The sequence below is a fragment of the Lontra canadensis genome, unplaced genomic scaffold (genome assembly GCF_010015895.1).
Source record: "Lontra canadensis isolate GAN:19392208 unplaced genomic scaffold, GSC_riverotter_1.0 scaffold168, whole genome shotgun sequence".
Taxonomy (NCBI): Eukaryota; Metazoa; Chordata; class Mammalia; order Carnivora; family Mustelidae; genus Lontra; species Lontra canadensis.
In genome coordinates, this window is record NW_022631162.1 from 2,135,941 (window position 1) to 2,147,496 (window position 11,556).

Sequence of the window (11,556 nt, forward strand, 5' to 3'; positions counted from 1 at the left end):
GGCCCCGTGGTGCCAAGTTCAGGGACAGCTCCGGTTCCCTCCCCGCCCCCTGCTCCTATCCCTCCTCCTGACCCTTTCATTCTTGGCTCTGTCCTCAGTGTGTCCAGAACCCAGCAGCGTCCTCTGTCCCCTGCTCTGGGCCATTCCCCACCCCACCCCCTCTGTGAGCCCCTCACTCAGGGTTCAGGACCCACGGCCCCGCCCTACCCCAGCTCCCTCTTCAGGACCCGGCCAGCTGACCCTGACCCTGCTCCCTCCACGCGCACCTGCCCACAGAATGGGGGCCAGTGCTGGGGCCAGGGCTGGGCCCGGGCTGCGGCCTGCACTGCTGTTCCTGTTGATGCTAGGGACACCCAGATTGGGGGTGCAGGGGGAGGACGGGCTGGAATTCCCTCAGTATGATGGCGTGGACCGTGTGGTCAATGTCAACGCGAAGAACTACAAGAACGTGTTCAAGAAGTATGAGGTGCTGGCGCTGCTCTACCATGAGCCCCCCGAGGACGACAAGGCCTCACAAAGACAGTTCGAGATGGAAGAGCTGATCCTGGAGGTGAGTGGGGGGCGGTGGCGTCTCCCGGCCACCCCTAGCCTGGCCACATGCAGACTTGGAGGGGGACCCTCAGGGGGTGAGGGGCAACATGCCAGCAGACTCGCAGCATGTGGCCTTGGCCCCACGAGAAAGTGGCTTGGAACCCAAAGTCGCACCACGGTTAGGCACGCTTCGGAGCCAGGGGCTGCGGGGAGACCCTCCTCTAAGCCGCCGGAGGTTGCTGGTGCCCGGTTAGGCCAGGACTGCCGTGTCCTTGGAAGGGGAGCACAAAAAAGAAAAGGGACGTGCTCCGGAGCAGGGGGTTGGAGATGTACGGCAGCCCCAATCCACTCTCCTGGTCAGTACATGCCCCCCTGTCCACACTGCGGGGCCTGCACCCCAAGCCCATCCAAATGGAATGCATTTTAAAGGCTACCTACCTCTTCATTTGCACGGCATCACTTTCTCCCGCCCAAGGTTTAACTGAGCCCACCATGGCTCCCACTGGCCTCAGTCCCTCTCTCCCTAATTCTCCATCTGCCCCTACTGGGTCAGGCCGGATGCCCTGATGGGAAAACTCTCGCCATTGGAGGAGGCTTCAGAGGGCCTTCCCCAGCTTCTCTCTGTGGGGAGGCTCTCCTCGCCCCAGAGCAGAGCAGACTTAAAACAAGAGAAAAGGCCTGTTCTGGGGGATGCCTGGGAGACAGAGTCCCACACACTCTCTAGCAGCCAGGACGCATTCGTGTTCCGGTCCAAGCCCTGGAGCCCCTTCTCCAGCCAGGACGGCGAGGCTCCAGCCTGCCGGAGGGAGGGACCACAAGCTCCGTGCTCCCCTGTGGGTGCCGGGACAGGCCATCTGATGAATGCACCGGGTATTTTTACCCTGAGTGCTCAGCCTCTCTGCTCATTCACCTGCCAACAGCCTCCCCGTCTTCCGGAGAAGCCGGGCGCCCAGCGTCACTTAAGAGGGAGCGAGGCAGAGTGAGACAGGGCTGAGTCCAGCTGGGAGGCTGGAGGGGGCAGGAGGGGGCAGGGACCTAGGGGAGCGACTGTCCACAGCCTGAGTAAGGAAGGGCTGGGACACACCGGGTGAGTTTGGCCTCAGTGAGAACAGCTCTGCCTGTGTCCCCTCTCATGCCTGCTAGAGTCTCTGTCTCTGAAGGTGACAAGTGGTGGCCATGGTGACCTCCACTCTCACCTCTCTGGCTTCGGCCACTCCTCAGTGACATGACCGCCCACCCCACACAGCCCTGCCCTCCCAAATGCTCCCCAGAGGGGGTTCCTCAGAAGAACCTCAAGGACTTCTAATGTCACCCCACACTGAGCCTGGCCTTTAACGATGATGGTGGGCAGGGCTCAGCCCCGAAGCAGGAAGGGCCAGAGCTGCCGTGAAGTCAGACTCCCCAGCGTCCCCCGGGGCCTGGAAGTGTCCCGCACCCGCCTTGCGGAGCAACACCGGAAGCTCCATGCCCACCAGCAGCCGCGTCCAGGGGCCGAAGCGGAACCACAGCCCGAGGGTGGGCTCGCGGGGAAATGGAGATTGCCTGGGGCCCCGCGCCGCGCCAAGGGCAGCTCTTCTCTTCCCCATGTCCCCAGTGACCGCTCTGGGAAGCGTGAGATGGGCACGGGGTGACTAGGAGTCCCAGAGCTGATTCTGTCCCTGTGCTCCCTCCAGTTAGCGGCCCAAGTCCTCGAAGACAAGGGTGTTGGCTTTGGGCTGGTAGACTCGGAGAAGGATGCAGCTGTAGCCAAGAAACTAGGTAAGGAGGGGGTGGGGAGGCCCTGGTGTGTGCACGTGTGGGATGGGGGAGGCCCAGGCCAGGGATTTGTGTGGGCCCCACCGTGTCTGATCTGGCAGTGGGAAGAAAAGACTGACACCGGGAGGGGTATGGCGGGCGTCCTGGCACCTCTTCACTCCTCGTAGAGACCCATGATCAAATCCCAGAAAGAGTCAGGGGCGGCCTCCCTCATCCTAACCTACACACCAGGGCTGAGTACTGGAGGAAAGGGGCAGAGCGCAGGCCGGGGCTGGAGAGGCCAGTTGGTCCAGAGCCTGCGGGAGGGGCGGGTCCCAGCACCGGCCACCAGGGAGCAGCAGAGGCCTGAACTGGACCCCAGAGGTGGCTGGGGCCGGCGGTCAGTAACGAGGTCATCTGGTCAGTAATAGCAGTGGGTTACAGGGCCGGACCGGCAGGGAGCGACGGGAATCCTCGGAGGAGGTAAAGGAAAACCTGTCTCTAGTTATGGCGAGCAGAGAAAGGCAGACATCTTGCTAGAGTCCACGTCTCCCCATGTCCCCCCGACACCCCCGCTGAGCCCGCCTTCTGGAGAGCCCCGGGGCCGGCCCGCTGCCTGGGCTAGATGCACTGGCCCAGTGCCCAGGCTGTAGGGGCCTGAAGTGAGGTGGGCGGGGTGGGGGGAGGGAGAGGTGGAGGACTCCAGGGGAGCTGGGACGGGCCCTGGACCTGTGGGCAGCCTGGCCGCCCGGCTCACCTCCGGCTGGCGCCCTAGGACTCACAGAAGAGGACAGCATCTACGTGTTCAAGGGAGATGAGGTCATCGAGTACGACGGCGAGCTCTCCGCAGACACCCTGGTGGAGTTTCTCCTCGATGTGAGGCTCTCCCGGACCCCGTGGCCGCGCTTTAAGACTTCACACCCATCCCCAACCAAGCCCAGCCTCGCACACGCACACATGCGCTCACACGCCCGCACATGCTCACACACGCGGGCACACACACTCACCAGGCAGGAGACAGCCCCTCCCTCCCTCCCTCCCACCCCTGCGTCCCTCATCCCTCCCTGGCTCCTTCCAGTGAGGAGACCCCTCGCCCTCCTCCAGGTCCTAGAGGACCCCGTGGAACTGATAGAAGGCGAGCGCGAGCTGCAGGCGTTTGAGAACATCGAGGACGAGATCAAACTCATTGGCTACTTCAAGAACAAAGATTCTGAGCGTGCGTAACCCCCAGAGCCCCTGTCTCTCTGTGGACCCCCGTTTTACCCATCTCCCTAACCCCCACTCCACCCACTGTCTCCACGTCTCTGCAGCTAACCCCCTGGCGTGGTCAGCTCCCTCACAGCTCTGACCTCCCTGCACTTGGGACTCCCAGACAGGGACCCCCGCCCCCCAACTTCCCCCACTGAAGTCTTGCTGCTCTTAGAGGACTGGAGGGGTCTTAAGAGGAACCCCTCCGGCCAAAGGAGACTTGGGGAGAGACAGAGTGACACTGGCTCCCCCAGAAACTGACTCTGTCTTACTCCTTCAGATTACAAGGCCTTCGAGGACGCGGCAGAAGAGTTTCACCCCTACATCCCTTTCTTCGCCACCTTCGACAGCAAGGTCTTCCTCCTGTGGCCATACGGAGGTCCCCTCGCTCCCTGCAACTGCCCTCCGGACCTCTCTCCCAGAATCTGTGGGGGGACCTGGTCACACATGACACCACCATCCCCACCTCGGGCCTCTCTCTCTTGCCCCAAAGATTTTAGACCCTTTAACCCACTCCTCTAGGGTTCAACCAAAGCCCAGATACCTTGTCCATTGTCCAGTGGCAGCGACATGGGCCCAGGTCGTCTGACCTCCGCCCTAAGATCTGCTCCCCATGACGCGCATCCCCCACCCCCTCCCCTGCCAGGTGGCAAAGAAGCTGACCTTGAAGCTGAATGAGATCGATTTCTATGAGGCCTTCATGGAAGAACCTGTGACCATCCCAGACAAGCCCAACAGCAAAGAGGAGATTGTCAGCTTCGTGGAGGAGCACAGGAGGTGGGCAGCAGGGGCGCCCCTGAGCCGGGTGGCACCACCTAGTGCCTCTACGCCCATGCGCCAGAGGGGCCGGGGGTCCCCGCCAGCCAAGAAGCTGGTCTGGCTGCGAGATGAATGCCGTCCTGGGCATGGCGGCCACTCTCACACACAGACCAGCTTCGGCCAGGGGCCTTCCAACTCCGCTGTTGTTGTTGTTGTTGTTGTTGTTTTAAAGTTTTTATTTATTTGACAGAGATCACAAGTAGGCAGAGAGGCAAGCAGAGAGAGAGAGAGAGAGAGAGAGAGGAGGAAGCAGGCTCCCTGCCTAGCAGAGAGCCCGATGCGGGACTCGATCCCAGGACCCTGAGATCATGACCTGAGCTGAAGGCAGAGGCTTAACCCACTGAGCCACCCAGGCAGCCCTCTGCTGTTGTTTTTAATCCTCCCAACAAGCTCAGGGACCCGGGTCCCACCCGTAGGATGTGTCAGAACGGGATCCTGACCCGGATCTGGGCACCACTGTTTCTCGACCTGGGTGACCTGGTGGAGGGACGGGCCATGTGCGGGAGACTCTCACCCTCCAGGGGACACCGGCATTTCTGATGGAGGAGAGAGCTACCGCTGTCTGGTGGGGAGAAGCAGGGACGCTTCTAACCCTCCAGGGCATGCCAGACTGCACCCCACGACAGAAAATTCTCCAGCCTGAGGCTGGGACCCTGCCCTCACTCCCACACGGTGATTTTCTTCCTTTGCCACTCCCCACCGCTGGGGGCGTCCCCTCATGTCCGTGGAGATGCCGCTCCCCTCACCCTCTCCCGCTAGATCACGGTCCCTTTTGTCGGGGAGGGCCAGTCACAACACCTCTACGGCGCCTTGCACAGTGCCCAGAACATCTCAGACTCTCGGCTGTGCTGGATGAACGAGGGAATGCCCAGATACCCCGTTCTCGCCTTTCTCCCAAAGACTATCTTCCAGGCCACGGGCCCACCTGCTGCCTTCCCACCTGCTTTAACCAGGCGGTGACCCGGGCCTGCAGCCCGGAGCTTAGACACTGCCAGATGGCTTTGCTCTGGCATACAAGCTGTCTGTGCCCTAGGCTTGACCCAAAACCCTCTTGGGGGGCATCCTTCTCGCCCACTGAGTCGTTACCGTCTCTTCTAGGTCCACCCTGAGGAAGCTGAAGCCTGAGAGTATGTATGAGACGTGGGTGAGTGTCTCCGCCCGACGGGGCCGGGTCCCCAGGGCGGGCGTGGGTGGCTGAGGACGGAAGTCCCGGAAAGTTCCCGCCCGACTGCGCTCCGTGCCTGGCTCGCAGGAAAGACCAAACACCAGCAGAGTTTGGAGGCTGTTGCTCTTAAGAACGTGCCAGGAATTAGGAGACACACAGACCCTGACACAGATGACAGGGAAGGAGATCTGGGGCTGCAGAGTTGGCTAGAGGGGACGCGGGGGCCCTTTAGGGGAGGCAAGCCATCTGCGTCCCCGGGGCTGCCGCCACAAGAACGTACCTAATCCAGGAGCTGGGGTTCCACGAAATTCAGGCTCCAGGAGGAGGCAGCGTGCGCGTGGCTCTCAAACTTCAAGAAGCATAGCTAAGCCACGCTGTCCCCAACAGGAGGACGACATGGACGGAATCCACATTGTGGCCTTTGCAGAGGAAGCTGATCCAGGTGAGGGATGGACGCTGTTTGGGGGTGGTGGTGCTGGTGGTTGGGGGACACAGGGGTGCTTGTGAGATGTGAGAGCTCGGGCTTCAGTGGGAGGCCCTCCTGGGAGTGCGGGGACCCTGGGGTGAGGCAGCAGTGATGGTGGGAGGAGGGGAGCGCCCGGACACCGGCTGCCCCGCCTCCCTTTCCTCCCTGTCCCACCTACCGCTTTTTACTCGTGTTCCCTCCTAGATGGCTACGAGTTCTTGGAGACGCTCAAGTCTGTGGCCCAAGATAACACTGAAAACCCCGACCTCAGCATCATCTGGATTGACCCTGACGACTTCCCCCTGGTAAGAGGCTCGGCTCTCCCCGGGGCAGGACCTGACGCCGTCACCCTTCCTGAGAGGACCTGCTGTCAGGGTTCTGTCCCCGACTTCCGGCCTGAGGACCTTGGGGGGTTACGGCTGGTGCTCAAGGGCACGGTGGGCACGGAAGTCACCTGGAGAAGGGGAGACAGGATGGGAAGTAAATCTCATGGAACATAGCACACGCGATGCCCAGAGCAGAGATGCAGCAGGGAGCTCGTGTGCCCGGGCCTGACCCCTTCTACAAAAAAACAGAGTGTTGGGGGGCAAGTGGGCCCATGAACCCTGCAAACAGTTCTACAGAATCACAGACTGGAAGTGGGGAGAGTCCGTGCCTCAGGGGACAGCTCTGTTCCTAGCCGGATCCCCAACACTCGAATTCGTCGTTGAAGGAGCAGCAGAATGAACAGATACGTGAGGAACATTGGCAATTACTGGGGACAACGGCCTCAGTTTAGAGATGCAGAGCCCGAGGGTCCCTGAGAAGTGACTTGCCCAAAGTCGCAAGATCAGGTGGTAGCAGAGCCAGGATCGGAACACAGGTTCTGATCCAGTTTTCCTGGGAAAGTCTGGGCCAGTGTCTTCAGCTGACCCTTCCGGATAGTTTCCCTTTGGGATTTTTACCCGCCACTGCTCCCGTCTACACCTTCCCTTCAGGCCCCACAGGGGGACCGTCCCCCATCCTCCAGCATGAGTTCATAGTGACCTTCCCCTGTCCCCAGGCTGACCCTCTATACTCCCCGTGCTAGACACACGTGTTTCCAGACGCTGTTTCGTTACCGTATGTGGTCTCTCCACAGCTGGTGCCCTACTGGGAGAAGACATTTGACATCGACCTGTCAGCGCCACAGATAGGCGTGGTCAACGTCACCGATGTGAGTTTCCTTCCCCCATGCCCCGCTTGCCCCCCAGCTCTGCTTCCCAGCCCATCCAGCTCTCCCTGCTCCGCCGACCGCCCCCCCAGAAGTCAGACACGCCCAGAGACTCAGAGTCTGAGCACACAGCCCCCTGCCCTCCTCCTTCCAGGCCTGACCCACCATCCTCTCCAGATCTCCCGTTTGGAGTCAGGCCCCGCCATCGGCACCCCAGAGCCCATGTCGCATTGCTAACGGGACTTCGGTTCCCCTATCTCTGCATCACGCCCGCCTTTCCCCTTTCGGGTAGACTCTGAGCTCTTGGAGGGCGGAAAGCTCATTCACACACAGCCGGTGGCCTCGGCAAGTCTGCTCTGGCAAGCGGAGTAAGCCAGTCTGCACTCATCCCCTTCTCCCTGTGACCAGGGAGGCAGGTATTTTGTTAACGACACAGCCAGATCTTATAAACTCGATTACAAAGAGACTCGTAAAATGCTAGGAAGCCCCAGAAATCAAAGCAGCTTCTGCCGGAGAGAATCGGAGAGAAGGGTTTCGAAGGAGTGGCCCTGAACGTGGAGACCGGGCGGCCTGGAGGAGGCCGGACGCTCACGGGGTTGATGATGAGTCTTTCCAAACCAACGGGAAAGTTAGTGTGAAAGGTCAAAAGTAGGAAAATGAGTATCAGGTTCTGGAAAAGGCAAGTCCTTTTTTATAGCTTGCAAGACCAGAGGCTTCTGCAAACAGGGCTGGAAAAGCAGGTTATGAGAAGCTGAATGGTGGCTGACCTGGCTCTCTGGCCACCTGCGCTTCCCCATCAGAGGCCAACCCAGCCAACCCTGTCCCCCACCCCGTCACCCCTCCCACCTAGACCTTCACCTGGATAGCGTCCCTGGCCGGTGACAGGTGAAGGGGAGGGACAGAGGATGTAGGGAAGGATGGAGGGAGCCCTGTGAGGGGAGAGGACAGGTCTGCAGACCCGAGTCGGGCTTAGCTCCGGTCCCCTGTCTGTGCCTCACCCCAGGCGGACAGCGTGTGGATGGAGATGGACGACGAGGAGGACCTGCCGTCCGCGGAGGAGCTGGAGGACTGGCTGGAGGACGTGCTGGAAGGCGAGATCAACACGGAGGACGACGACGACGATGACGACGACGATGACTAGCGGCTGTGGCCTCATTCTCCCAGCCCAGCCACTCTCCCTGGGCTCCCTCCCAACCCTGTCCCTCCCTGGGCTCCTCTGGGGACACTGGGCCATCCTCTGCGGTAGGGAGGCCCTATGCTGAGTGCTGAGACCCCGACCTTTGCCCCACGAGGCCAGGACCTGCTCATCCCCACGCACCAGCCCAGCCACCTCCGCCGGCCATCTCCTGTCCCTTGGCAGCCCTGTTCCTACGATCCGTTCCCACCATGATCCGTTTCCTTCCCCATTCCCCCTGCTCTGATTCACCATTCCCTATACTCTTCCCTCTGATTCTCTTCTCCTTGGTTCCCTTCACCTGTGCACGATCTTCCCCACACTCTCAAATCCTCCATCCTTCTGGCGGCCTGATTCCTGGCCAGGAGGAAGGGCGTGCCCCCTGTCTGGGGCTCTCGGTTATCTCTTGTTAATGAATTTGGGTCAGATATCAGGAGCCCTCAATAAAGGATCTGGGGCAGCATGAGCAAGTGTCTGCTGGGGAGAGGCAGCCCCAGGACGGGGGCTTGAGGGTCCGGACCTCGTTAGGGCATCAGGATGGGGGCGCTCCCTCCAGGCGGTCATCCCAGAGGAGAGAGGACTGTTTATGTGCCACCAGTGCACAAGCTTTCCCCTCACACGTGGTGTTTGTCCAGCACCGCTGGGAGGCTCTGGAGAACGGGGTGTGCTGGGCCTGTCCCTGCTCTCGAGCTGATTAGCCTCGCTGGGAAGTCAAGACGAGCAGCCCAACAACTGAAGCCGAGCACAAAGCAGTACGTAATTAAGTGATTATGTGCTGCTTGATCGCACCCTCCCTGCAGCTCTTCTTGGAACCCGCAGGACTGAACCCAAACAACTCTTCTCAGGGAGGCCTTCTCAGAGGCGGCTGCTGCGGTTCCCTCCTCCGGGCTCACGGGCCACTCTCTCCGTCTCCAGTCCAGTGCTCCCTCACCCTCCCCGGACAGGTCCCTCTTCCCCACCGGACTGCGGGGTGGGGGCGGGGGTGCTTGAAGACAGGAGGCCAGGCTTCTCCTCTGTGCCCCCCAGGGCCTGGCACACAAGAGGCGAGCCGCCAACAAATGTCTGTTAACAGAAGGAAGGAAGGAACACACAGGGTCAGGACAGAGAGGCCCCAGCGGGCTCTGACGGCTTTGGGAAGGAGCACTTTCTAGGCCTTCAGTGAACCATGGGGTTTGACAGGGCGAAGGAGACAGGGAAGGGACGTTCCCGTCAGTGGAGAGCATCAAAAGCATGAGTAGAATGTGAGTGTCCCACAGGGGGTGCAGAAGAGACAGGAGAGGAAAGAAGAGAACCTCAAGGGGCGGCCATGAGAATGGGGGGACGTCACAGGATGCAAAGAAGTTCGACTTTAAACCTGGGGGCTGGAAGGAAGGACACAGCTTAAATGTGGCAGTGATGAGCCGGATGGACAGAGGGAGGGGAGGACGGAGACAGCAGTTTGGTGGGGGGGCTCTCACAGTCGGAGCCCTTCAGAGGTTGGGAGAGTGTGGCCCTGTGCGGTGGCCGTGGGATGAAGAGGAGACACAGAGTTCTGCGTTCCAGGGCTCCCATCCCGACCCCAGACCCGGGCTGCCAAGGCTCCTGGCAAGAAGGACATACCCTCTCCCCAGCAGCGCCCAGGCCGGTGTACGTGGCAGGGGGTCAGATGACGTGGTGTGGGGGAGCCAAGGAACGGACCACGCCCAGAGCTCCCAGACGGGACAGCAGTCGTGGGGCCTGGGTAGCAGCGGGTGGGCTGCTTCGGTGCCGAGGGAGACGTGAGGGGACACGCGGGTCACCCTTCAGAGACAAAGCCAGGAAGTGCTCCCAGTGGAGGCAGAAGCGTGTTGAGCAGAAACAGCGTGTTTACCCAACTAACACAAGGCCAACGGGGGGCTGACCGTCCAGTGTCGGTCAGCAGAAGGCCCCAGATGTAGCAGTCACCGTAGGTTCCAGCGCCCACCTGTGCCAGTCCTTACACACTTAGGATTTCCAAGTCTCAGGAGAACCAGGTGGACGTCAGCATCTCCATGTCACCGGTGGGGACACTGAGAGTCCAAGGTAGACCCAGCACGAGAAAGGGGCGGGGCCCGTGCGAAGCCCAGGTCCCCTGCACCTGCGGCCTCAGGGAGACCTGACCCTGTCTCTGTCCAGAAGTCCTTCCGTTTCTCTGGGTCTCCTCAAGGGGCCAGTGATAAGAGACAGACGTGAGCAGAGGACGAGGTGGTCTCTCCCAGAGGGTGGTGATGGGGAGAGTCGCTGTAGAGCACGGAGAAGCAGCAGGAGCCTGAGTGTCTTCGGGCGCAGTGTAGACCAAGAAAGGAGGGGCTCACCTGAGGCTTTCTGACAGGGTGTCTACTGGGCCAGAACTGAGGGGAGGCCAGGGCGATCCTGGCCGTGGCGTAGGTTGGGGCTCGGACCTCTTCCCAGGGCCAGACTCTGCCAGAGTGGAAGCAAGGACCCTCGGGCGGGAAAGGGGGTGCGGACAGATCCTTCCCCACTTCTTCCTTCCCTCTTTCAGTCTGGCTGAGAATCTGGGGGAGGAAAGTCCCTGGGGTGGAGAGGAAGTGAGAGCCGCCGTGGGGGGCCTGGGCAGAGAGGCAGCCGAGGAGCAGGAGCTAAGTGTGGCTTTGCGAGATGTCTATATTTGCATGCTGAGCTCACTGCTGCTCTTTTCCTCCCCAGAAAATAAAATTACATCATGGTGGGGGGAAGGCAGGAGGGCGGTATATTCGGGAAAGGTGAGAGGAACACAGGGGCCATCACCCCAAGGAGAGAGAGCAGACAAGATCTGGGCTCCAGGTCAAGGCAAGGAGGCCCCACTTTGCTTCCCGCCCGCACCCTCGCCTCCACCCCGGCCCTCCAAAGTGGATAAAGTCGGAGCGGTCCCTGGGGCCCTCGCCACCGGTCCCCCGACCCAGAAGGGGAGGAAAGAGGTTCCCCCAACACAAGTCGGCCCGCTAGGAGGATAAGGCCCAAGGCCCTCCGAAGGCCCAAACGCCCGCTCGGCGCTCCCCGGGGTCCCCGCCGCCGCGGTCCGCAGAGGGGCGCAGGGCAGGACGTGCCCCCCCCGCCCCCGGCAGCCGCGCCCCCCCGCCCCCCCGCCCCCGGCAGCCGCGCCCCGCCCCGCAGTCCCGGGGCTCGGGCGGCGCCCCCGGCAGCCCACCCGCGAGCCTTCCAGAACCCCCGCCCCCCGCCCCGCCCCCGGCGCTGACGTCACCGGCCGGCCGGGCGGGGCGCGCGCGGGG

General features: G+C 61.6%; 1 protein-coding gene across 1 annotated transcript; it reads left to right on the forward strand.

Annotated features, from left to right (window-relative positions):
• Positions 1 to 8,528, forward strand: CASQ1 (calsequestrin 1). The gene is made up of 11 exons (XM_032845658.1): positions 1 to 550; positions 2,205 to 2,289; positions 3,041 to 3,141; positions 3,370 to 3,481; positions 3,794 to 3,867; positions 4,160 to 4,290; positions 5,431 to 5,476; positions 5,885 to 5,939; positions 6,168 to 6,268; positions 7,084 to 7,158; positions 8,159 to 8,528. Exons 1-11 carry the CDS (start codon positions 278 to 280, stop codon positions 8,294 to 8,296), a joined length of 1,191 nt encoding a protein of 396 aa, XP_032701549.1. The 5' UTR covers positions 1 to 277; the 3' UTR covers positions 8,297 to 8,528.
• Positions 8,529 to 11,556: the final 3,028 nt, after the last annotated feature.

Excerpts from the sequence above, each read along its gene's own strand:
- CASQ1 (XM_032845658.1), top strand. The coding sequence starts at position 278 with ATGGGGGCCAGTGCTGGGGCCAGGGCTGGGCCCGGGCTGCGGCCTGCA. Across the intron at positions 2,290-3,040 it reads AGCTGTAGCCAAGAAACTAG|GACTCACAGAAGAGGACAGC; the intron begins GTAAGGAGGGGG and ends CTGGCGCCCTAG. Across the intron at positions 5,940-6,167 it reads TGCAGAGGAAGCTGATCCAG|ATGGCTACGAGTTCTTGGAG; the intron begins GTGAGGGATGGA and ends GTTCCCTCCTAG.